Below are 27,661 nucleotides of genomic sequence, written 5' to 3' on the forward strand. Positions count from 1 at the left end.
GGCTTAAGGGGTGGTATGCCTTGCCACTGGGCTGAAGTGAATACCAAAAATATCAGCTTCTGCACTATTTTGGATGGAAATCAGGTAAAGTTTAAGGAACAGAAATTTTAATTTTGAAGCAAGCTATTAAAACCATCTAAAACTTGGCAACTTTTGATGGGGGATTAATTTCATTATTATCTCTTCTTGCTAAACCTTGTTTGCCCTTCTTTTCTCCCCTTTTTCTCTTTTCTTAATCCTTCTTTATCAGTTCAGTCACTCAGTCATGTCTGACTCTTTGCAACCCCTTGGACTGCAGCACACCAGGCTTCCCTGTCCATCACCAACTCCCAGAGCTTGCTCAAACTCACGTCCATTAAGTCAGTGGTGCCATCCAACCATCTCATCCTCTGTCATCCCCTTCTCCTTCTACTTTCAATCTTTCCCAGCATCGGTCTTTTCCAGTGGGTCAGTTCTTCTCATCAGGTGGCCAAAGTATTGGAGTTTCAGCATCAGTCCTTCCAGTGAATATTCAGAACTGATTTCCTTTAGGATTGACTGGTTTGATCTCCCTGCAGTCCAAGGGACTCTCAAGAGTCTTCTCCAACACCACAGTTCAAAAGAATCAGTTTTTTGGCGCTCAGCTTTCTTTATAGTCCCTCTCTCACATCCATACATGACTACTAGAAAGACCATAGTTTTGACTAGATGGACCTTTGTTGGCAAAGTAATGTCTCTGCTTCTTAATATGCAGTCTAGGTTGGTCACGGCTTTTCTTCCAAGAAGCAAGTGTCTTTTAATTTCATGTCTGCAGTCACCATGTGTGGTGATTTTGGAGCCCCAAAAAATAAACTCCCTGTTTCCATTGTTTCCCCATCCGTTTGCCAGGAAATGATGGGATCATGATGCCATGATCTTAGTTTTCTGAATGTTGAGTTTTAAGGCAACTTTTTTACTCTCCTCTTTCATTTTCATCAGGAGGCTCTTTAGTTTTTCTTTGTTTTATTCCATAAGGGTGGTATCATCTGTGTATCTGAGGTTATTGTTTTTTCTCCTGGCAATCTTGATTCTAGCTTGTGCTTCATACAGCCCAGCATTTCACGTGATGTGCTCTGCATATAAGTTAAATAAGCAGGGTAACAATTACAACCTTGACATACTCCTTTCCCAATTTGAAAGCAGTCTGTTGTTTCATGTCCAATGGAACTATCCTTCTTCATAGTTTTTATGATAATGAAATGTTTCATCTAAAATAGCCAAATGATTAGAAGTTGCAGAGTATAAATATAGAATTGAAGATAAAAATAATTTAATGAAAGAAATAGCTTTCTGCTGAATTAGAAGTGGAGTATGGTATGGGTATCATTCGTTTTATCCCATTCCTGGCAAACCTCACATGATATATCTACTCAATTTTGAACAGCTATAAACTTTTAGAAAATTATTTTCTTTCCTTGTGGATTCTTCAAAATAATGTAGATTATTGATAATGCTTAGAAATATAAAGCTTGCCTACTTTGTTTAGGTTATATCTGCAGTAAATGAAATTGATACTTTGAAATTGTATTGTTAATAAAATTTCAACTTAAATTGCTTTAATCAATTTGGTTTTATTGGATTCGTGAAAGATCTGGTCTTTATTTATTTGGTAAAACCACAATTCTTTTGCTAGATTTTATATAGACTCTATTAACCACTAAACAAGAATAAAAACCTTTAAAAGTAATTCTGTTCATTTGAGTAATTTTGAACAAAATATTCAGAGCAATCCAAAGTTCAAAAAGAACCTCCGTAATAGTAAAGGAAAGTTTAATAAAGCCAGTGGAGCCAGTGAATTTTCATATGACTTCTTTTGTAGCTGTAGTTTATAAAATAAATTCACTTTAAAGGAATCTCTTGTTTTTAAATCATTTGTTAAATTTATTACGTAGTTCAGTTTTCCTAATTGAGTACATTTCAAACTGTGGAAAATGTAATTTGTTTTCACGTTTGTAAAAAAGAATTTCACTTCAAATTTACTTCCTATATTTGTTTGACTTACATTTTGCAGGATGGAGGTTTGCTCCTGAATAACCCTTCCGCATTAGCAATGCACGAGTGTAAATGTCTTTGGCCAGACGTCCCCTTAGAGTGTATAGTATCCCTGGGCACTGGGCGTTACGAGAGTGATGTGAGAAACAACGTGACGTACACGAGCCTAAAAACCAAACTGTCCAACGTCATCAACAGCGCTACAGACACAGAAGGTTAGTCTGTTTATTTGCTGTCTTAATGTACTTTGCCTTTAGAATTCGGTTTTTGGTAGACTGTGCTGATGCTCACTGCAAAAAGTACATTGTTATGTCTGTATTGCAGGCTTAGGAAGCACATGGGAGCAGGTCTTTGTCATTTCTCTTTCTCCTCACTCATTTCTACAGTAGCAGCTTCTCTGTGTGGGAGCTAGTGGTACCTTTGCCTCCTTACAGTTGGAGAAGTAGCTGAGGCAGGAGTAGCACAAAGGCTTGGTTGGAGACTCTTAAGAAAAAGAAAAAAGAGGTTGGTTCAGATAAACACAGGATAACACGGAGAGAATCAGAGTACTTCTGGATTATTTAATAACATGGAGGCAAATCAGAATAAGTCCTTACTTCCACTCTGGCTGCCCCTGTAATCTAGCCTTCGTAATAAAGCCCAAGTGATCCTTTAAAATGTAAATTGCGTCATGTCTTTATCTGGTTCCAAACCCTCTAGGCTTCCCATCACACTTAGAACAAAACCCCAAAGCCTCATTAACTGAAATTCACCAGGCCTTGGAAGACCTAGCCTTTGAATGCATCTCTTCCCCTTCTCTCAAGCTGTGTCCCCTCTGTAAAGTGTGTCCAGCTACACTTGAATTCTTGCTGTTCCTCAACTTCCTAAGAAGGCCCTGCCTCAGATATCTGTCTTCTGTTTGTAAGGCCTTACCCACATATCAGTATGTGCTCGAGTCCCTCCCTTAACCTCATTCTGGTCTCTGCTCAGACGTCACTTTCCCTGAGAGCCCTTTTCTGTTCACTTTCTAATCTCTGTATCCCACCAGAATGTAAGCAGAAACTTACCCAGCTAACTGTGTTGACTACAATGCCTGGCACATAGTAGGCAGTCAGTATTTGTTGACTTTCTAATTTTGGCCTTTGAGGTCTAGAGCTTCTTATTTTACTATATTATTTTTAAGTCCTACATGAAATCTGTTATTAAATTTGTAAAAAAGAATTGTTCCCACTTAACAGCCCCTTGCTTCTGAATCTTATTCTCTCTCTGTTATCTTATTCCTGACTGAGTCATCAGCCTATATGAGCATCTTAAACTTCCCACTAAGAACGTTTATTTATTAAATGATAACCCAAGAAACTTCCCTGGTGGCTCAGACGGTAAAGCGTCTGCCTACAATGCGGGAGACCTGGGTTCAATCACTGGGTCAGGAAGATCTCCTGGAGAAGGAAGGGGCACCCCACTCCAATATTCTTGCCTGGAAAATCCCATGGATGGAGGAACCTGGTAGGCTACAGCCCATGGGGTCGCAAAGAGTCGGACACGACTGAGCAACTTCACTTTCACTTTGAACCCAAGAAAAAGTGACATTCTGAATTTTTCACTATCTACAATTTTGTTATGGAATCAATAAATATTCTTACCATAAGCAGTCTTCTTAGAAAAAGATAGCTTTGATTACCCAGTCTCATGATACTTTTATGTATACCTTGTGCAAACCACATTATTGGCTCACTTGAAATGTTTAAGAAATATGAAATATACTGCCTTTGTGCACATACACTCTAGTTAATGAAGAATTAGAGTGAAACTTGTAATTGCTGGTATTAGATGGTTATTGATGTATAAAAACAGCAGTTGCCTTTGAAAGTTATATGCAAGACCTGATGGTAAAAAGTACAAAACATTACTGAGAGAAATTAAAGCAGGCCTAAGTAATTGATAACTGTGCTCATGAATTCAAAATGTCAGTATTGTTATGCTGGCAAACCACAGATTGGTTTTAGACTTCATGCAACTGCTAGAGAAGTCAAAACGGACTTTCTGTGGGGTAGAGATTAACATGATGACTGTAAAATTCATATGGGTATGCAAAGGACCTAGAGTAACCAAAACAATTTTCTAAAAGAACAAAATTAGAGGACTTAGACCCCCTGACTTCGAGGCTGCAAAACTACAGTTAAGCAAGGGTGGTGTTTGCATTAGATCAGTGGTACCTAATAATGCAGAAATTGATCCAGACATGTGTGCTCAAAAGATTTTTGACAAAGGTAACTCAGAGGAAAGGATAATCTTTTCAACAAATAGTACCAGGACAATTAGATAACTGTATTTAAAAAACTGAACCTTGACCCTTGACACCATATATAAAAACTAACTTGAAATGGATCATAGATCTAAATATAAGAGTTAAAACTGCAAATCTTCTAAAATACCCTGGAGAAAATCTTAATGACGTTGGGTTAGGTAAAGAGTCTTTGATAGTACATAAGAGGAAAAATAGATAAATTAGACTTCATTAAGTTATAAATTTTGTTCTTCAAAAGACACTTTTAATAAGAGACAAGCTATCTGCTGAAGTCAAATATTAGTAAAATATGTCCATCATCAGAACCAAATGTACAATCAGATGCAAAACATATAGAAAATACTTCCAATATTTCATATAAGGAATATATAGAGATGAAAACAAAACAAAAAATCAATGGAAAAAAATGAACAGACGCTTCACTGAAGAAGATATACAGGGGACTGATAAGTACATGAAAGATTTTTCATTAGTAGTCATTGCTGCTAAGTCGCTTCAGTCGTGTCTGACTCTGTGCGACCCCATAGACAGCAGCCCACCAGGCTTCTCCATCCCTGGGATTCTCCAGGCAAAAACTGGAGGGGTTTGCCATTTCCTTCTCCAATGCATGCAAGTGAAAAGTGAAAGTGAAGTCTCTCAGTCGTGTCCGACTCTTAGCAACCCCATGGACCATAGCCTACCAGGCTCCTCCATCCATGGGGTTTTCCAGGCAAGGGTACTGGAGTGGGTTGACATTGCCTTCTCCATTATTAGTCATTAGGGAAATGAATATTAAAACCACAAGATACCAGTACACACCTTCTAAAATGATTAAAAATAAGACCAACAATAACAAGTCTTCGCAAAGATAAAGAACAGTGGGACTCAGATAATCCTAATGGTTGATATGCAGAATGGTGCAACCATTTGGAAAAGAGTGTTGTTGTTCTTAATAAGATAATTAAACTTTTACCATATGAGCAAGCAGTTTCATCCATGAGTATTTATGCAGGAAAAATAGAACCATATATCCACAAAATGATTTAGGATTATTTCTAATAGCTGAAAACTGAAGAGAAGCAGACCCAGACCAGAGAGAACAAATTGTGTAATATCCCTACACTGAATTACTACTTAGCAATAAAAAGGAAGAAATTATTGATCCATACCGCAACATGCATTTCAAAAGCATTTTTCTGAGTAGAAACAATAACCAGACACAGAAGAGCTATATATATATTTGTAAGTTTGTTTATATGAAATTCTAGAAAAGGCAAAAGATACGGGAGGAATCAACCATAAAGAGGCATGAAGAAGCTTCTGGGGTGATGGACAATATTCTGTGTCATGGTGGTTGTGATCAAACAAGTGTATACCATTGTCAAAACCTGGCAGTTTAGACATTTAAAATTTATTAACCTTACTGTATATAAATTATACCTTAATAAAGATGATCTCAGGAAATTAAAAAACAACAAAAGGAAGGTTGAAAAGGCATCTCAGCAGTGGCTAACAGTATGACCGAAAACAGAAGAGTCCTGGAGCTGGGATCCTAATTTAACAGAATTATATGGTATATATCAGGAATTGAATTTCATTTCATAATTATATTCAATATTATGAATTCTTTACTTCTGCCGTTAATTAGCTAGAATGTGAAAAATAAGCAAGGCTTTCTGATTTGCCTAAAATAGGGTAATTTAAATAAAATTAGATCATTGCAGAATAACTTGATTTTTTAATTCGCTCTGTCCTCTCTTTGTTTTAACAGAAGTCCATGTAATGCTTGATGGTCTATTACCTCCTGACACCTATTTTAGATTTAATCCTGTTATGTGTGAAAACATACCTCTAGATGAAAGTCGAAATGAAAAGCTGAATCAGCTGCAGTTGGAAGGGTTGAAGTACATAGAAAGAAATGAAGAAAAAATGAAAAAACTTGCAAAAATATTAAGTCAAGAAAAAACAACTCTGCAGAAAATTAATGATTGGATAAAACTAAAAACTGACATGTATGAAGGCCTTCCATTCTTTTCAAAATTGTGATGAGTGTGTGCGTGTAGTCTCCTAACTGAATGCCTGTTGAGAAGGTCCACAGAATTCAATAAGGAATCGTGGGGTTCAGCATGATTTATCATCAAAATGCTCTTGAATTCTGGGGAATCCTGAAAAGACAGTGTTTGGACCAGCTTGCACAGTACAGAGAGAGTGTACTTGGTTACACAATTCATATGGAAATTAGGTTTTTATGATGTTAATAATTAACTGTGCTTTAGGAATCTTACTGTACTATACTAGTTGGTTTTAGTACATATCGATGTTGTATTGTTTGATGTTTGAAAATTTATTAATATATGTGCCAAACAAGAACTGAAAACTATCACATTATACTTGGTATTTTTACTTTAGTCACCATAATCATGTTAAATTTATTTAATCATTGATTTTCTTTCATGTGGAAAAACTAATTTCTTCTTTATTACTTTAAACATTACTTAGGTTTTTGATAGCTACATTCTATGATCCAAATGTTGCCTCCCACGATTGTCATGTGATCTAAACAGATGCAGAAAAAAAATGAAATTCTCTCTATCAAAGGACTTTTACATTTGAAATATGAAAGAGCCAGATACCGTTTTCTATCCCAAATATGTTTATTTCAACGTTGTTTGGTTCCGAAAGATAGGTGAAGTTCCAGTCAACCACTTTTCCCCCCTAAAATTTCAAGATAATGCTGTGTGTCAATTTTCTAGCTCTAGCTTATCATTCACTCATATAAAATTAATTATTTGAATTTACTGAGGAAATACCCCATCATTAGCAAAAACTAAACTGTTGAAATAATCTGTTAAAAGGCTGATGTCATTTTTAAATTATTTACTATTTATAATGTAGCCTGTCATCTCTTTGTAGCTTTGTCAACAGAATGCTTTAAAAAAATGTTAGGCTTGTTTTATCTTAACTCCTTTAACCATCTAGACTTCACAGAGATTAATAACATATACAGCAACTTGCATCATTGTTTATGCTAACCAAATTCATCTTTGTTGTGTTATCTATGTGCCATGTAAATCCTTTACCATGTTTAGATTTGTCAAGGAAAATGAAAAGAGGTGAGTGTCCTTTGCTTTCTCTACATAAACTGGAGCTAAACCCATTACTGTGTCTTTGCATCAGTGCTGCATAGAGCCAGTGAGGCATGGTTCACAGATGCCGGGGGAGCTGAGAGTCTGGATGCTAATTTGGGCTGCGATGCACAGTCCTTCTGTTTTGACTTGGAGGAGGGTGGATAACCTCTCTGGGCTTCAGATATTTTATTCTGGGAAAGTGGGAAGAGCTAGCTGTAAAATTTTATTTACTCTTAGGGCAACTGGAAAGAAAATTCTACAATTGTAGAAGCAAAAGATTAGAAGAGATGTGAAAATGAATTTTCAGTCCTACAGAGGTAAAATATCTGCTCTTTTCAAAGAAGCAAAGAATTCTCTGTTTCAGAAAAAAAAATGTAACAAATTATCCAACTCATCAATTACTTTAAAAATATAGAAAATAAAAATTGTAGCTCAGTCTTTTTTGGATAATTCTGTTCTTATTTGTGTGATCAGTGCTGTGCTGGTAATATTTCACTTCTGTACTTGCTGCTGCTGATGTCCATTATTAAAAATGGTGCCTTGGGCAGAGTTGTGTATAGGCTACGGTGGAGAGAGCCTGGCCGGGGTTATAATTACACTCTGCACCTCTCCCTCTCCCATGCCATACTTTATCCAGGAGAGGGTAGGTGACAAAGGAACCTTCTGAGAGGCAGGGAAGTCAGGAATACTGAGCATGCAGTCTGAGGGGACACAACCCCCGCGTCCTGCCCAGCAGTTTTTGACCACTGCCTTCTCCTTTCACTTGGAGTAAATCTGCTAATGACTGAAGGACTGGGACCACTAGAGTTTCCATGTCCCTGTCTCTGTCCTTGCTGCTTCTGCTTTTCTCACCAACAGAAGGTACACCAGTTGGGTGGTGCACCCATTTTCAGTTGTCCCCATTTGTACTTGAAACTGATTATCTGAAGAATTGTGTCATTCACCCGAGATAACCTTCACTTTACAATGAAGCCAGTGCTTTGCTTTGTCCAAAAGCAGAGTGGATTTCTTTTCAGAAAAGAACAGAAGAAAAGGATACTCTCCTGAAATATGAAGACACACTACCAGGTAGGTTATGGGTTCTTTATTCGACTGTTTTTAAAGTACGATCAGTTCTTTATGAGAAGAATGTTTTAAAGATAGATAATGGCCTAATTAGGTTCCTTCCAATGCAATAATTCTGTGATAATTTATAAAAGTAAACAGTGATCAAATGAGTTAAAAGAGAAGAAATTAGGATATTCCTGCTTATTCATTCATATCACTTATTCTCGTAAGATTTAACTGATGTCTTTGGCACACAGTTTATGCTTCTTGATTAATTTATTTAAATCAACTAGTTTTCATTCATGCTAATAAATATATCTCATTCTTAAAATTATTTTGATTTTTTAAAAATACAGCAATGTGTCCCTTGCAGGTGGCTATATTTTGAAAAATGATTGAAAATCCAAAATGTATCTACTGTCAGTAGTTTTACAGATAAACCAGTAAAGTTCCATTTTTACCGTAAGGGAAATTTCATAGCTCTGAAAGTAGAGAAACATAAATGTGTTTAAAGTGTTTTCACATCTATAGAGGAAATGTGAGTATTTTTATGATTATTACTAGCTAATATCTAGCACTTACATGCCAAAGACTATGCTGAAAGCTTTATGTCCACTATCTCATTATATTTATATCCCTGTGGAAGAGGTACTGTTACTATTATTCCTAATAATAACAAAAAAAAAAAAAAGTAACTTTTTAAGAGGCTTCCCTTGCAGTCCAGTGGTTAAAACTCCATATTTCTAGCACTTTACTACAGAGGATTTTAGGAACTAAGGTCACACATGCCAAAAAAAAAAAAAGTTAAAAGTGAGGTAAAGAGAAAAATCATAAACGTTTTGAACTTTTTGTTTCTCTCAAGTGAAAGTGAAGTCACTCAGTTTGTGTCCGACTCTTTGCGACCCCATGGACTGTAGCCTACCAGGCTCCTCCCTCCATGGGATTCTGCAGGCAAGAGTACTGGAGTGGGTTGCCATTTCCTTCTCCAGGGGATCTTCCTGACCCAGGGATCAAACCCAGGTCTCCTGCATTTCAGGCAGACGCTTTAACCTCTGAGCCACCAGGGAAGTAGCCAGGTTCAAATTTTATTATTGATTGTGCAAATATTTATTAACTGACATCTTTGTTTCAAGATTGACTCCACCCTTTACATCACCCATATTGGATCATTCCTGCTTTCACGTGAAGTATCTTTTTCTCCTCCATTTTTTATAGCTTGATTGAGGTGTAATTTCCATACCAAAAAAGCTATCCACTGCAAGTGTTCAGCACTTTGTAGTAGATTTATAGAGTTGTGCAACCATCAAATAGTCCAGTTTTAGAGCAATGCCATCATCCACAGATCTTGCCTCATGCTTGTTTCTTGCCTCATGCTTGTTTATAGCCATTGCCTACTCCTGTCCTCTGCTCCAGACAACCAGTGATGTGCTTTCTGTCTGTGTAGAGTTACTGTTTCTGGATATTTCCTATAAATGGGATCAAATAGTATATAATCTTTTGCATCTGTTTTCTTTTCACTTAGCATGTTGCTGAGATTTTTCCAGGCTGTAGCATAACAGTAGTTGGCTCTTTCTCATTACAGTCCATGGGGTTGCAAAGATTCGGACACGACGGAGTGACTAACACTTCCAGTAGCTATTGATGTTGAGTATCTTTTGAGGTATTTATTAGTTATTTGTATGTCTTCTTTGATGAAATATCCATTCAACTCTTTTGCCCATTTTTAAATAGTTTATTTTCTTGTTATTGAGTTGTGCAAAAGTTCTTTATATTCTAGATGCAAGTCTCTTGCCAGATAATATGTATCTCCCAGTGAGTGGCTTGCCTTTTCATATTTTCAGTAGTGTCTTTTAAGTATGCATATGAGTTTTTAATTTTGATGGTCAGGTTATCAATTTATTCTTTTGAGTTAATTTTGTATATGATATGTGCATGTGTGTTCAGTCACTCAGTCATGTCCAACTCTTTACAACCCTGTGGAAACTGTAGCCCACCAGGCTCCTCTATCCATGGAATTCTCCAGGTAGGAATACTGGAGTGGGTTGACATTTCCTTCTCCAGGGTATCTTCCTGACCCAGGGATGGAACCCATGTCTCCTGCATTGGCAGGCGGATTCCTTACCACTGAGCCACCTGGGAAACCTATATGGTGTGAATAAGGGTCAAATCTCTCTTTCTCTCTTTTGCATAAGGATAATAGTTGTGCCAGCATCATTTGTTAGTCGCTCAGTCATGTCCGTTTATTTGTGATGCCCTAGACTATAGCCCGCCAGGCTCCTCTGTGGAATTTTCCAGGCAAGAATACTGGAGTGGGGTGCCATTCCCTTCTCCAAGGGGATCTTCCATATCCAGGGATCAAACACAGGTCTCCCACATTGCAGGCGGATTCTTTACCTCTGAGCCACCAGGTTGAGAAGATCCCCTGGAGAAGGAAATGGCAACCCACTCCAGTATTCTTGCTTGGAGAATCCCATGGACAGAGGAGCCTGACAGGCTACAGTACATGGGGTTTTAAGAGTCGGACGCAACTTAGTGACTACACCACCACCACCACCACCACCACCAGCGTCATTTGTTTAAGAAAAATCCTTTCACCACTGATTTGTCTTTGTTCTTTTATCAGAAATCTGCTATCCTTATATTTGTGGGTTGATTTCTAGACTCTCTTTTCTGTCCCATTGACCTATATGTTAATTTTCTACTAGTACCATAGTGTCCTGTTACTATAGCTATATGTAAGTTTGAAAATCAGACGGTAGAATTCTTTCAACTTACGCTTTTTCAAACTTATTTTGTTTTTTCTAGTCCATTTGCATTTTCACATAAATTTTAGAATCATTTTGTTAGAGCACATGTATACACACACGCACACACAGCTGAAATTCTGATAGGGATTGCTTTGAATGTATTAAGCTGAGGGAATGGACATATTAACAGTATTGATCAATTGTGTCTGTCCTTTGAAGTATACAATGAACATGGACTATCTCCATTTTATTTAGATTAAAAAATTTTTTTCTAAGTAGTGTTTTGTAGTTGTCAGTGTATATATCCTGTACACCTTTTGTAGAATTTATTTCTAAGTATTTTTAAGTGTACAATTCCCATTGTATGGCAATATGTATATATACTAAATATTGCAGTTAATTCTTATACAGAATTAACTGGTGTAAGGGATTTAAATCTCTGGAAATAATATTGATTGAGAAAGATCAGATCTAATTCTGAATTAGATGATATTTTATTGTTGCAGGCGCTCAGTAACTGGTAAGTTACTGAGTTAGATTTTAACATTTTGTCTTTCCTTATTCTTATGTAAAATATTTTTAATTTATTTCTGATTAAATGAGTTGGATTAGTGTTTAGTCTCAATCAGTAAAAACAGGAATTATAAACTACTTTAGAGAAGATCAGTGCAGTAGATGCTTAAGATATTCATTAGATTTAGAGTTAAGGAGTTAGCTTCCTTTCCTTTTCATATTTCTTCATTGTAGATTTCTGTGTTGATATTAACTAATGAAAGAAAATCCTTTTACATAGGCTAAGCAATTACAAGCTCTCAAGTGTAGAAGTTCCTGAAATGTATTTAGTTAGAACAGGAGCCAGTGATGAATTTAAACAGTGGCTCAAAACAATCAACATGTGCAGGATATAAAATTAATACACAGAAATCCCTTGCATTCCTATACACTGAGAAAACAGAGAAATTAAGGAAAAAAATCTCAGTCACCATTGCAACAAAAAGAATAAAATACTTATGAATAAATCTACCTAAAGAAACAAAAGACCTATATATAGAAAACTATAAAACACTGATGAAAGAAATCAAAGATGACACAAATAGACGGAGATATATACCATGTTCATGGATTGGAAGAATCAATATAGTGAAAATGAGTATACTACCCAAAACAATCTATAGATTCAGTGCAATTCCTATCAAGCTACCAACAGTATTTTTCACAGAACTAGAACAAATAATTTCACAATTTGTATGGAAATACAAAAATCCTCGAATAGCCAAAGCAGTCTTGAGAAAGAAAAATGGAACTGGAGGAATCAACCTGCCTGACTTAAGACTATACTACAAAGCTACAGTCATCAAGACTTAATGGTACTGGCACAAAGACAGAAGTATAAAACAAAGGAACAAAATAGAAAGCTCAGAGATAAATCCATTCACCTTTGGACACCTTACCTTTGACAAAGGAGGCAAAAATATACAATGGAGAAAAGACAATCTCTTTAACAAGTGATGCTGGGTAAACTGGTCAACCACCTGTAATGAAACTAGAACACTTTATAACACCATACACAAAAATAAACTCAAAATGGATTAAAGATCAAAATGTAAGACCAGAAACTATAAAACTCCTAGAGGAAAACATAGGCAAAACACTCTCTGACATAAATCACAGCAAGATCCTCTATGACCCAACTCCCAGAGTAATGGGAATAAAAGCAAAACTAAATGAGACCTAATTAAACTTAAAAGCTTTTGCACAATGAAGAAAAATACAAGGAAGATGAAAAGACAGCCCTCAGAATGGGAGAAAATAAAAGCAAACAAAGCAACTGTCAATCTCAAAATATACAAACAGCTCATGCATCTCAATACCTGAAAAATAAACAACCCAATCAAAAAATGGGCCAGAGAACTAAACAAACATTTCTCCAAAGAAGACATACAGATGGCTAACAAACGCATGAAAAGATGCTCAACATCACTCATCAGAGAAATGCAAATCAAAACCACAATGAGGTACCACCTCATGCCTGTCAGACTCAAAAAGTCTATCAAAAAGACTACAAACTATAAATGCTGGAGAGGGTGCGGAGAAAAGGGAACCCTCTCACACTGTTGGTGGGAATGCAAACTAGTACAGCCACTATGGAGAACAGTGGAGATTCCTTAAAAAACAAAACTGCCATACAGCCCAGTAATCCCACTGCTGGGCATACACACCGAGGAAACCAGAATTGAAAGAGACATGTGTACCCCAATGTTCATCTCAGCACTGTTTACAATAGCTAGGACATGGAAGCAACCTAGATGTCCATCTACAGACAAATGGATAAGGAAGATGTGGTACATATACACAATGGAATATTACTCAGCTATTAAAAAGAATGCATTTGAGTCAGTTCTGATGAGGTGGATGAAACTGGAGCCTATTATACAGAATGAAGTAAGTCAGAAAGAAAAACATCAATACAGTGTATTAGTGCATATATATGGAATTTAGAAAGATGGTGACGATCTTCTATGCAAGATAGAAGAGACGCAGATATAAAAACAAACTTTAGACTCTGTGGGAGAAGGTGAGGGTGGGGTGATTTGAGAGAATAGCTTTGAAACGTGTATATGTGAAATAGATCAGTCCAAGTTCGATGCATGAAACAGAGCACTCAAAGCTGGTTGGTGCACTGGGATAACCCAGAGGGATGGGGTGGGGAGGGAGAAAGGAGGGGAGCTTCAGGATGGGGGACACATGTACACCTGTGGCTGATGCATGACAATGTATGGACACCACAGTATTGTAATTAGCCTCCAATTAAAATAATTAAAAACAATTAACATGAAAGCTCATCTCAGGCTTTGTGAGTTTATGAAAGTGTACACTTTTTTAGTTTTCTTTTACCAGTTAGCAGGACAACAGATAAGACATTTCTAGTAGCAGAAATTGGCCACTTGATTTATTTTTTAGTTATTTTTAATGCTGCCATAATTTACCTTTGTTCATCCAATGTGTGTTATTCTGACAGATTTGTGCTCCTTGTGAATGACAGCTATTAAATGCATAAATTTCCTCTTTGCTCCCTTTATGTATTACAGCCATGACATTTGAGTGTTTGCTAAGTTCCAGGAGCTGAGCTAAGCAGGTTGCATGTATTATTTAACACATTTAATACTCACATGTAAGCCTGTGAAGTGACTAGCATAATTATCCTTTAGTAAGAAAATGTTTCCCAAGATATCCCGGCTAGGAAGTGGCAGATGAACCCATTTTCTAAACCATGATTCTTCTATACGTCTTCCCTAGAATGTCATTTTGTGAAACGTTGTGAAGAGATTTCAGATCCTGTTTACTAAACTGAATCTGTAAACTCTTAAGTTTAATCAGTGAAGTATAATTCTAACATCTAATTGTGTGAATACTTTCTGAGTCCTTGTATACCACAGTGGTTATCTACTAGGAGTGGTATTACCCTTCTCCCTGGAAGGATTTGAAAATCTGAGACAGTGAGGGGAGATTGTCGGGGGAACTACTGCCCTTTAGTCTCCCAGGAGTCAGAGACGGTAAATGTTACATATACAATGGACAGGTCAACCTCTCAATGAACTCTTCCACCCAAAATACCAATATCGCTCCCTTTCAGAACCATGAGCTGCTTATCTTCAGAATAGAAATGATGTATTTATTCCACAAGAAATTGAGGGTATACTTTGCCCAGAATTAAGGTGCATATTTGTAAAATTCCATTTGGATTCCATCTCAAGAGGAATTCTTTGTGCATTCATTGCCCCTTGTTCACTTGTTCTTTTTTTTTTTTTTTTTTGCCAAGTTTAAATACAACTGAACTGTTCACTTAATCTTACTTTTTGGACCAAATCTGTGGCGGTTACTCTGTCGTGACAGGAAGGAGGGAGATCACATTAAAAAGCAGTTTGTTCTGTTCCTGGCAGAGCTATCCACCATGCGAAATAGGATTCATAGAGTACAGATGGCCCTGAACGAAAGTGTTTTCATGTGCTGGTCCGGGGGTTTGATAAATGTGTGTCTCTCAAGAGTCAGACTGATTGCCTTATTCATTATAACCTTTATTCAACTGATGCAAGTCAATTGACATATTCATTATACTCCACAGATACATATTATTAATTGAGTCTTTTGAAGTATTGACTGTAATGTTGATTCACATTCATGATGAAAAATTATAATAAGGATTAATTCCTTACCTCTAGACAATATATATGGTGAGTTGTATTTTAAAGATTTCAGTTTGATTGATTGTAAACAGATTACATGGTCCAAAATGGTTGAGACCCAGTAATAGTTGTAGCTAACATTTATTGCCATGTAATCTTCAGACCAAGGTACTGTCATTATCCTTATTTTATATTAGCACTGAGATGATGATGGTGGTGATGAGAAAAGTCTTACATTTCTTGCCTGCTATTAAGTTTGGACTCTGTATCTTTCCCCAAAGAGAAAACAAATAACCTTTTCATTATAAGTGGGAAGTTATCGATCATAATGTGGACATGGGTGGATAGCTGTCTTTCTTAAATTATTTATCTAAAATAACAAACACCTTACTATCCCTTCATGTATTTTATTCTCGTACATCACTTTTAATACCTGATTTATATTTTTAGACAATTTTCAAGGATCAGACTAAGATAACTATGCTCATCTTATAGAAGAATAAAATAGTTAACAATTATGACTTGGTAGCACTCTTTCTCGGAGAAGGCAATGGCACCCCACTCCAGTACCCTTGCCTGGAAAATCCCATGGGTGGAGGAGCCTGGTGGGCTGCAGTCCATGGGGTCGCTAAGAGTCGGACACGACTGAACGACTTCACTTTCACTTTTCACTTTCATGCATTGGAGAAGGAAATGGCAACCCACTTGTGTTGTTTCCTGGAGAATCCCAGGGACAGGGGACCCTGGTGGGCTTCTGTCTGTCGGGTCGCATAGAGTCAGACACGAATGAATGAGGTGACTTAGCAGCAGCAGCAGCAGCACTCTTTCTTGGCTACAGTCCATGGGCTCGCAAAGAATCGGACATGACTGAATGACTAAGCACTGCACTCTTGCTTACCGAATGTACTGCTGCTGACAATGCTTGTAAAAAACAAAATGATAACAGCAAGCCAAAAATCAATCCAATTATCTGCAAAGAAAGAAAGCTGTGTCATTTTAACATTAATTGTGTGACATTGTATTCCCAACACACCTTGCCCCAGAAAGTATTTATTGTAGTGTTAAATAGCCTATCAAAATAATTTTAAAAGAACTCTGAGTACAATTAAAAGTAAACCATACCTTGGCCAAACAACAGAATATGAAAAAGAAAAAAAAAATCATCCAATGTTTTATGCCAAGATACACAGTCTTTGGAATTCACTGTAGGAGTTTTGCAAAGAAAGGTCTTACCTTTCATTATGTTTTGTACAATTGTACCTACCACCTTTTCGAAAACAGATGTTCTGCAGTAGCAAACATGTCACCCTGCTTCTGTGTTTGTGATACTATATGAACAATCTTGGAGAAGGCAATGGCAGCCCACTCCAGTACTCTTGCCTGGAAAATCCCATGGACAGAGGAGCCTGGTAGGCTGCAGTCTGTGGGGTCGCGAAGAGTGGGACATGACTGAGCGACTTCACTTTCACTTTTCACTTTCATGCATTGGAGAAGGAAATGGCAACCCACTCCAGTGTTCTTGCCTGGAGAATCCCAGGGACAGTGGAGCCTGGTGGGCTGCCGTCTATGGGGTTGCACAGAGTCAGACATGACTGAAGCAACTTAGTAGTAGTAGTAGTATGAACAATCTAAGAATTCTTAAAAGTCCCTCAAATTTAAAAAGTTAAATAAAACTAGGGTAACTTGCCCCTCTCCCTGCCTTTCAGATTTGGCCTTAAAAGCATGTTTTTAAAAAATAATACTAGTAGAATTAAGAGCCATTTAAAACCACATTTTTTCTGTGTCTCAAATGTTAAAACTGTATCTTGTAAATCATGGGTGCTGTTATTTTGCTAATTTTGAATGAACTTGTTTGCTATCAGGATACGGTTAATCCATGCACATCTAAACATGTTGAATTCCATTTCCTGAATTGAATTATGTGAAAAGTACCAATGCTGACACTCAGAAATTATAGAAGTAATGAAACTCTAGACTATTTGCTTAGTATGTAATGCAGATATACTAACATATGCCTATAGTGTATAACAAAGAAATACACACTTCAGAGGTTTTGATGAAGGTTGGTGGTTAAGAATTTTGTGATACAGGCTTATACTACTCTCATATTTTGAGTATGGGTGAGTGGCTATGTCCTGATCTCCCGATGGAGCATCCCAGGTGTCTGTAATAGTGTGTGGAAAAATACTGCTACCATCCATCCCATCACAAATATAATCATCAGCTCACAGAGTAAGACTTCAACTTTAATCTTTAGAGTAATTTTCACCATCTTATATGCACTGCACTCATTTTGAAACCCCTGAAAAGTCATGACGACAAGTTTAAAAGGTGTAAATAGAACTATCATAGATGCTTCTTTATGAAGCATGAGAGAAAAAGAAAATTCTCATTGGGCAACAAATAATTGCTATAATGTAGCTTTCTTTATTTGTATCTGTATTATGCATTCCCTACCCAGCTGGTCACATGCTGCTTCCAGCTCTCACAGTTTCTAACACCCTGCTAGATACATTATAGGCCGGCAGTATTTGTAGACAGTGAAAGTGCAAGTCACTCAGTCATGTCTGACTCTTTGTGACCCCATAGACTGTACAGTCCATGGAATTCTCCAGCCCAGAATACTGGAGTGGGTAGCCTTTCCCTTCTCCAGGGGCTCTTCCTAGCCCAGAGATCAAATCCAGGTCTCCTGCATCGCAGGCAGATTCTTTACCAACTGAGCTATCAGGGAAGCCCAAGTATTTGTAAGTTGGACTTAATTGAATGATCTGTCTTACACAGTTATGAGGAAGTGGGGAAAATGAAGATGCTTTAAAGGTACTTTCTGAATCTGTTTACTTTAAAATCTGAAAATGAGTCTGGTTCCCTGTGCTTGTGCATAGAATCATGGCTGGGATCCTTTTCCTCAGTGTGCGCACAACCCTTTCCCGACTGAGAATCACACAGGTTACAGAGCCTGTCATTCTCTCTCACCTGATGCCCGAGGTAAATACATAATTCATAGTATTTGTATGTCTTACCTCCTGACAAGGACTCAAATACAACAACTCAAATACAAAAAGAAGAAAGGTTTCTTTTGTTTGAAATGTGAGCTTTTTAACCCGTTCTTATTGGACTGCCTTGTTGCCAAGATCCTTAAACATACATCTTATTCTAGTAAATTTGTGGGTGGAGCCCTCAATGGTCAAAATAACTGTAGTCTATATTTGTATACAAAATTTATTTATAGTTGCTTATGGCATTTGTGTACTTTCCAGAACACCTTCAAATCAATTTCTTCATTTTATTATAACAGCTGTCCTGTGTGCTTGGCAAGACCAGCATTGTTATTCCACGAGGAATATATAAAATATAGCACTGAAAACCCAAAGGCTTGTCTGACTTCACCTTGTTTAGTATGATGGCTTGAGCCAATAAATTCCCAGCCAAGAACTCTTTCCTCTGCTTTCCAAATAATCACTGGGGGTGGGGGTATTGGTTGCAATAAATAAGCTCTGATCATAGTGGGGATTTGTATTCTTACCCAGTGTGGCACAAGATTTGCATTTCTGGGAGATATGCTTATATTTTTCTAAAATAGGAATACTTAGTCATCTAAATGACGTGTATTACGTGCCATTCGTATCATGAACCTGACTCAGATTTAAGTATATGAAAGAAATGTGTCCTTGAATGATTCTACAATGACCTGGATGTCAGAAAAATAAAATAGTACAGTGAGCAATATCTCGGACACTTTGGGAGCGCAGAGATTGAACAAGGTCAGTGCAGTGTTGTCCAGTTCTGTAGCTACTTTCTCTCAAGTCGCTGATCATAGCCTAAGGGAGGTAATAGGTCTTGTGTTAAGATGAAGGTCTTTGTCAAAACTCAGATGGGCTCAAAGTGAGGCCCTAGGCAAGTTCACCTCCCTGAGAGTTTTCATACCTGAAACACAGAGTTGTTTGAATAATGTAGGTTAAAGGACCTGGAATATAGTATGTAGGTGCTCAATAACTACATGTTTGTAATGTGTATTACTAATATGTATTAACATGAGTATATACTAACAGCAGTTATTTTTGTGTTCTGGGAAATTAAGATCCCAAGGGAAAATAAATTAATAATTTTTACTGAGTTATATACTTCTGAAATCACAGTGTTCTTTTTCTCAATGTCACAGATTTACATTGTGCCATACCCCTCCCCTTCAGTCCTTGAAAGGATCAAGTCATCCTTTGATATGACCTCTTTATTTTTCTGCATTATCTTTTATTACTCTGTTCTGTTGTGCACAGGATGCATTGCTAAAAACACTACTATAAGTATTATGCTTGGGGGTTATAAATTGAGGATATAATGTCCATTTTTGTTCATGTGAAAATAATGATATTGACCTTGGAGGCAAATGATCTCATTGCACATAAATTACTGTGTCCTGTGTTATTTGCTGCCAAATAATTTTCAACAGTTGTCAATGCCCTTGTTTCTGAAATTGATTTTAAAATAAAACAAGCATGAATTTAGAAACTGTAAACCTTACATGGAGAAGGAAATGGCAACCCACTCCAGTGTTCTTGCCTGGAGAATCCCAGGGACGGGGGAGCCTGGTGGGCTGCCGTCTATGGGGTTGCACAGAGTTGGACACGACTGAAGCAACTTAGCAGCAAACCTTACATGTTTTATTTATACCTAAAAAGATACTTTGAGATATTCCACAAATTGTATTTCCCTTAGGTTGCAGAAGCTACTAACTGTGCAGGTCACATGATTGAAAATGAAACCAGTCAGATGTGAAGAAATGTATCATGGGCCATCCCACCATTGCCACCTCACATCCTGACTATGGAGTCTACTCACATCTCCCAGAGGCTACTCCATCAAGAAATGAGGAAAGGGAGGTACTTCAAGTTTAATCCAGATTATGTGGCAGGAATTTTGGCAGGCAGGGAAGGAACAGTGTCCAGAGAATACACTGATGTTTGTTGTCCTGGACCTAGGGGTTTAATCTTCCTCTGTAGTGTGGAAAGATATTCCTTGGGCTGTCCCACTGTATGGGCCCTGCCCCTTAATATACACACACCATGGTTCCTGAGACCTATGAGTTCCCTGTTGCTGGCATTTCATTCATTCATTGAGGGAATATTTTTTTAAGTGTAAATAGCATATTTATTAAAAAATGAAGTATATTTTGAACACAACAAAATGCCTAGTTAAAAGAAATCTGTATGAAAGATAAGTACAGTGTTTTCTGCAAAGCAACTTGTTCTATGCATAAAGCAGACTCACTGGAAAAGACCCTGATGCTGGGAAAGATTGAGGGCAGGAGAAAGGGGAGCAGAAGACGAAATGATTAGAAAGCATCACCAACTCAATGGACATGAATTTAACCAAACTCTGGGTGATAGTGAAGGACAGAAGAACCTGGTGAGCTATAGTCCCTGTGGTCATTAAGAGTCAGACAAGACTGAGCAACTGAACAACTTGTCCTATAAACTTGGATTTTATATATTGGATTTTCTGTTATTTTCTCCTCCACTTAAGTTATGGCATCAAAATTGCATTGGAATTTTCCCCTACCTTTGGGGTGATCATTCTGTTGGTATAAATGCAAAGCTATTGGTTTGAAAGGAATAATAAAATTCATTGAATTCAATGCCTTCTCCTTTCCCTGCCTCTAACTCAACCAACCCTAGCTAATGATTGAAATTCTTTCTAACATCCCTACCAAGTCTTTGCTTCCTCTTTTAGTAATGAAGACCCCACATCTCCTCCATGAAGCTCCGTCCGTTCTTGGCAGTGAACCTTGGCTTTAGGGAAGTGATTCTCAATACTTTTTCTAAACAACCATGAGGGAATCCCAGGACACCTCCATATGTAACAGTAGTTTTACATATAACCAAACTTTTAATAGAGGCTATCTCTAGAGAGCAAGATGGTGATGGGAGGAAAACTTTCTCTTCTCATTTAATATACTTCTATTGGTAATTTTTTTTTACAGTGAGTATGTATTACTTTAATACATACATGCATACAGTTAGAAAAGTGGTCCAAGGGGGTAAATCTTAAATCACACTAGGGATAGGGTGTTTGATGGGAACAAGGCCCCCTAGAGGAACAACAGAATGAGAGGGTATAGTTTGTGTTATGATTTGACACCTCCACTGGCTGTAATATTCTTGGGTGTAGAGTGGGCACTGAATTGACTGGAGATAGTTGGTAGAGAAGATTGAATGCCCCCTACCTCCTTGAAAATCATGTCTAATCTCTATCTCAATTGAGTAAGCCAGCTCTTCAGGCATTTTGTGGGATTCCCTGGTAGCTCAACTGGTAAAGAATCCACCTGCAATGCAGGAGACCCTGGTTTGATTCCTGGGTCAGGAAGATCTGCTGGAGAAGGGATAGGCTACCCACTATAGTATTCTTGGGCTTCCCTGGTAGCTCAGCTGGTAAAGAATCCACCTGCAATGAAGGAGACGTGGGTTCGATCCCTGGGTTGGGAAGATCCCCCTAGAGAAGGGAAAGGCTCCCCACTCCAGTATTCTGGCCTGGAGAATTCCATGGACTGTATAGTCCATGGAATCAGATTAAGTGAATATGTGCCTAATAAAACACCTAATATGTGCCAGGTGAATTTAAGAAATTATGATAAAACAGTGAGGAACAGTGGTAAAAACACCCAAGTACCAGACCTTATGTGTCCCAAAGAGAGTTGCTTGGCCTTTAAAGCAGTCACTGTGGGAAGCTTTACAGTTTTATCAGTGATTTTCCGATCTCTGTTTTGGAACTTTATTCCTGAGTGCATACACTATATAACTTCAGTTATATATACACATTATAAAATTTCTGTTATGTACATAACCATGTAATTTCTGTTATATACAGAATATATAATTTCTGTCATACATATGCATATGTTTAATTTTATATAATTTATTTCTTTACTAGTAGTGTGGCAGAAATAACTGAAACTTTGGAACAAAATAACTGAGTGTGAATACATGGTCTTTCAGGAAGTTATTTAACCCTTCCAAGGCTTTTTTTTTTTTAACCTGTAATACTAGATGAACAATGGAAAAATCATACAGTTGTGAAGATTTATTTATCATTATGAAATTAACCCAAAATGGTATCACTGACATTGACAAAAATCTCTCTGGACATTTAAAAAAACTGAGTCAATCATACTGCTTTTTAAGCAGAAATACCTTCTATGTTGCACAGACCGTTTATGCATTCATGTAGAAGCATGCAGTGATGAGCAAAAGTCTATCAAAGTGTTTTGGTTTTTACTTCTGCCTTTAGGTTTTTCTATTTCACAACATCATGCACTTCCAAAGAGACTCACCAAAGGGCCAGAGTCCAGGAGTTCCTTAAGCAAGTATGTAGTCTCTGCCTTTTTGACATGTGCCTCTCTTGCTATAAGGATGAATGACTGGTACGCATGTGTTATTTCTGGACTGTCTACTGAAGATCAGAATTCAGAGGCCCATCCCCCCCATGGTGTGCATTCATGGGACACACTATCCCTGGGCTCTGGAATAAAAACATTAGCTGTCTTAGCTCCAAGTTTCAGTGCCAAGTCCAGGCAATATCCTGCAGCCCACCAAGAACCACTGTCTGGCCTAGGGCACAAGAGTAGAGAAGGGGCAGCAAAGAAAAATAATGAGAAAATAGCCCAAGATTTGATATAAATGCTTTATTGGAATAATCAGTCTACTCAAACTTTAGACAAATAATTTTAAACCCCCCATAATTCTGTCATTTTAAATAATCTTTTTTTTTTTAAGTTGAAGTATAACTGATTTACAATGTTATTTTCAGGTGTACAGCAAAATGATTCAGTTATACATTTATCTATTCTTTTTCAGATTCTTTTCCCTTATAGGTTATTACAAAATACTGAGTATAGTTCCCTGTGCTATACAGTAATCCTTGTTTATCTAGTGTGTGTATGTTAATCCCAACCTCCTAATTTATCCCTCTCTCCCAACTTTGGTAACTATAAGTTTTTCTTTTTTTCCAAAGTCTGTGGGTCTATTTCTGTTTTGTATGTAAGTTCCTTTGTATCGTTTTTTGTTTTTGTTTTTTTTTAGATTCCACATATAAGGGATACCATATGGTATTTGTCTTTCTCTTTCTGACTAAACTCAGTATGATAATCTTTAGGTCTATTCATGTTGCTGCAGATGGCATTATTTCATTCTTTTTTATGGTTAAGTAATGTTCCATGTATATAGGAACAATATCTTCTTTATCCATTCATCTGTTGATATTTAGGTTGCTAAATTTAGGATATTTAGGTTACTTCCAGGTCTCTGTTACTGTAAACAGTGTTGCAGTGAACACTAGGATGAATGAACGTTCATTAATAGTTATTTAAGAGTTTTCATTTGCATGTGATCTTTCTCTCATGTATTTCAGAGTTTCAGTAATAATGCACACACACTATTTTGCGCTGCACTATTTTCACTTCAGCTTATATTTTCCTTATTTCTCAGTCATAATTATCATTTTAAACTCTTGCATGATATTTTCATCTTGTGCTACACCATAAGTTGTTAAACTATTAATATAGAGGTCCTCTAATTTTAGCAAGTTGAATCAAGGAGGAAGTGAAGTGATTTGATTTTTGAAAAAACAGTAGTCCTAGACAATCAAACAACTGGATAATCAAAACATTAAAGGACAGAAACACATTTACCTTTAAATGTAGGCTTTGGATGAAAATCCAGAAAGTTTTTCCAGCTAGGGAAGAATAGTCAGAAGGCACTTCTTCTGTACCTACAGCAACATCAGTCAATTTCAAGAAAATTTTATTATACCAATAATCCTTGCCTCAAAAAATATAAATTAAGATGAGATCCAAAATAAACTGTTAGTAAACCAAAATTATTTAAATCTAGAAGTAGCATTATTATTCTAACAATGTTTTAATACATCAGTATATCTATTACAGTATATTAAGAAACAGGTTCATTTTAGGATCTCCCCCAACAAGTGGTGGTGGCAGTGGGAGGCGGGGCAGGGAGGTTAGGGGAAGAATGCAATTGGAGATCAAAATACTAAATGTTTAAAAGTTATAAGCTATGTTCCATCTTCCTACCTTGATGAAGATGCCTTCAAAAAGATCTTGACATCCACATTTGACTTTAAAATTCTTGGAGTTCTGTTCCAGGACATGGTGGCATAGGGAGTGCGGCCCCAGACCCCAGCCCACGGCCCCCTCCCCGGCTTAGCTGTGAATCTTCAAGGGCTCAGGCATGCTTAGGTGAAGCTCCCAACCCACCTGTCCAAGTTCTGTCCACACCCCTGCATTAGCCACTTACCAGAACGCCAGTTGTTTGTTTTGCTGTTTGTTTTCCATCTTTATTAAGATATATTTGACATATAACTGTCTGTAAACTTAAGGTGTCCAATGAAATGATTTGATACATTATAAAATGGTTACCACAACATTAGTTAACACAACCATTTCCTCACTTTTTTTTTTTTAATATTAAGATATAATTGACATCTAACATTAGGTTACTTTCAAGTGTACAACATAATAATGACTTGATGTTTGTGTATCCTGTGAAATAATTACCACAGTAAGTCTATTTACTATCCATCATCACACGTAATTATGGATTTTTTTTGTTCTTGTGATGAGAACTTTTAAGATATACTGTCTTCAGGCCTCCAGTTACATATACCAGCAGAGCAGTTTTCTGTTAGGAGCCTGAGAAGGAAGACTTTGCAGGTCCTGAGGGGGTCCTGGGTACACAGACAAGGTCAGGAAGGAGAACAGGATGGCATGGGCTCTTGTGGGGTGGGCAGAGCAAGGCTTCCTAAAGCACAAGGCCCAGGGCAGGATGGTACTGGACTTGCTCGTGTCCTATGGCTATCTGACATTTAAAAATATTGAACGACCTTACAGTAACATTTAAATTTTCTTTTAGAAAATACAAACGGAAAGACAAAGTCAGTTTTTATTAACCCAACACCTTTTTTCTTCTTTACAAAACCCCATGAAACACCAAATGAGAAAGCCAACCATTCAGGGAGACCCCAGGGTATTGTATCTGAAGCCATTCCTTTTCTTTCCTCCACAGTGAATTCATCTTCATTGTACTTGTCATCTGCCCCCTCTTAGACCAGATGAAGGGCACGGATCAAGAGTGCTTCTCAGCATCTCTGTTTCCAGAGCGACAGTTCCCTGTCCCTGATGACCCCATCTGCAACGGCTGATCGCACACAGACCTTGGCTGGTCTCACGTTCATCCGGCAGAACCTGTGTATGTTCTTGCAGACAGAAACCTGAGGAACAGATGGAGGAGTTGGCCATAAAACATGCTTGTTATCACAGAGAATGTTACTCCTCTTTCCGACTTAGTGCCCCAAGCATGGGGGCGGATTGAGCCGAGCAGAGGATCCTAGTGACTCAGAAGCTTCCAGGGAAGAAATCAACATATGGCAACCACTGAGGTCACACTTTCCTCCATTGCTTGTACATGGCATTCTTGACATAGGTATAGGGATGCTGTGTTGCCAAGCACCAGACAAGGAATGGGTTGTGTATTTCTGGATTCTGTCTGACACATACCCAAGCAGCACCACACAGGCACACAGAGTTCTATGGTTACATGGCAGATGGTGAAGAGAGAGGCACGTCAGACTGATCAGTGTGTCTGCATCCGTGGAAACTTCCCACTGCTTACTGGTCAGGTGATCAATGAAACAGCACATCCTATTATTATTTATAGTATCTATAAATGTACATCCTGTTATTATTCATGGTGGGTAATCACCCACTCTGTAGCTCAGGAGGTGTGGCCCAGCTGAGACTATGGCTGGTGTCTAACAGCAGAACGGAGCAGGGCTGGGTGGGTACCTTGATGGCCAATCCCAGGCTTGGCTGTAGGAGCACAGTGTGACTCTGGGGCATGGAAGTCAGAGATTAGCCTCAGCCAAGTCACACTGATATCTCATCTGTTTTCCACAGTTGCTTCTTTACTCAGCACCACATCGCATCTTATGACAACTGTCGTTTTGTTCATCTGCCTCTTCCCTATCCTGAAAATGTAAATACTATGGCTCAGACAGTAAAGAATCTGCCTGCAATGCAGGAAACCTGGGTTCTGTTCCTGGGTGGGAAAGATCCCCTGGAGTAGGAAATAGCAACCCACTCCAGTGTTCTTGCCTGGAGAATTCCATGGACAGAGGAGCCTGGCAGGCTACAGTCCATGGGTGGCAAAGCATCAAACACGACTGAGCGACTAACACTTCCATTATCCTGAAAATAAATGTGATGTCAGATGCAAAGTCAGTGTTCTGAAATGCACTTGGACAACTGTATCAGTGATGCATTTAGCAGTTTAAAGCCAGAAACATTGACTATCTCTTAAGTTGTTGCAGGTTGAGAAGCCATGGGGCTTCCCAGGTGGCGGTTGGTAGTGGTAAAGATCCCACCTTCCAATGCCAGAGACATGAGAGACACTGGTTCAGTCCCTGGGTTGGGAAGATCCCCTGGAGAAGGAAACAGCAACCCACTCCAGTATTCTTGCCTGGAGAATCCCATGGACAGAGGAGCCTGGCGGGCTACAGTCCATGGGGTTGCAAAGAGTAAGACATGACTTGAGCGAAATGAGGAGGAGAAGCCATGGGCTGGTGAACTAACTGGGCTCCTTGAGCTCTGGGTCTCTCTCACTAGGCTGCAGTCACAGGTCAGCCTGAGCTGAGGTCATCTCCAGGCTCTCCTAGGGGGTGATCTGCTCCCACGGCCACTCTGATGGTTAAGGCATGATTCTGCTCTTCATAAGATGTTGGACTGATGCCCACAGTTACAGGGGTCTCCCTCAGTTCCCTGGATGTGGACCTCTTATAGGACAGCCCCCAACATGGCAGCTGACTTCCCTCTGAGCAACAAGGGAAAGAAAAGGCAGCAAGACAGAAGCAGCCAGAGTCTTTTTTGTAACCTAACAACAGAAGTGGGCTTCGCAGGTGGCACGAGCGGTAAAGAACCCATCTGCCAGTGCAGGAGACATGAGATGCAAGTTTGATCCCTGGGTCAGGAAAGATCCCCTGGAAGAGGGTATGGCACTGCACTCCAGTATTCTTGCCTGGAGAATCCCATGGACAGAGGAGCCTAGCAGGCTACAATCCATAGCGTCACAAAGAGTTGGACACAACTGAAATGACGCAGCATGCAGCAGAAATGACATCCCACCACTTTTGCCAAATCATTCGTTCAGTGAGTCACTCGGTGCCTTCTACACTCAAGGAGAGGGCTTTACACCAGGACACACACACACCAGGAGG

The 27,661-nt window shown here is 38.3% G+C and overlaps 1 protein-coding gene across 3 annotated transcripts in view; it reads left to right on the top strand.

Annotated features, from left to right (window-relative positions):
- Positions 1-13,860, top strand: part of PNPLA8 (patatin like phospholipase domain containing 8) — a 56,387-nt gene extending 42,527 nt beyond the window's left edge. For 2 of the 3 annotated variants that reach the window (XM_005886669.3, XM_070369598.1), the window contains exons 9-10: positions 2,030-2,225; positions 6,048-13,860. In XM_005886669.3, coding sequence (XP_005886731.2) covers positions 2,030-2,225; positions 6,048-6,322 — 471 coding nt within the window. In that variant the 3' untranslated portion in view covers positions 6,323-13,860. The remainder of the gene's footprint in view (positions 1-2,029; positions 2,226-6,047) is intronic. The other variant, XM_005886668.3, reaches the window with a different exon arrangement.
- The last annotated feature ends 13,801 nt before the right edge of the window (positions 13,861-27,661 follow it).

Source organism: Bos mutus, chromosome 4 (genome assembly GCF_027580195.1).
Source record: "Bos mutus isolate GX-2022 chromosome 4, NWIPB_WYAK_1.1, whole genome shotgun sequence".
Lineage (NCBI taxonomy): Eukaryota > Metazoa > Chordata > Mammalia > Artiodactyla > Bovidae > Bos > Bos mutus.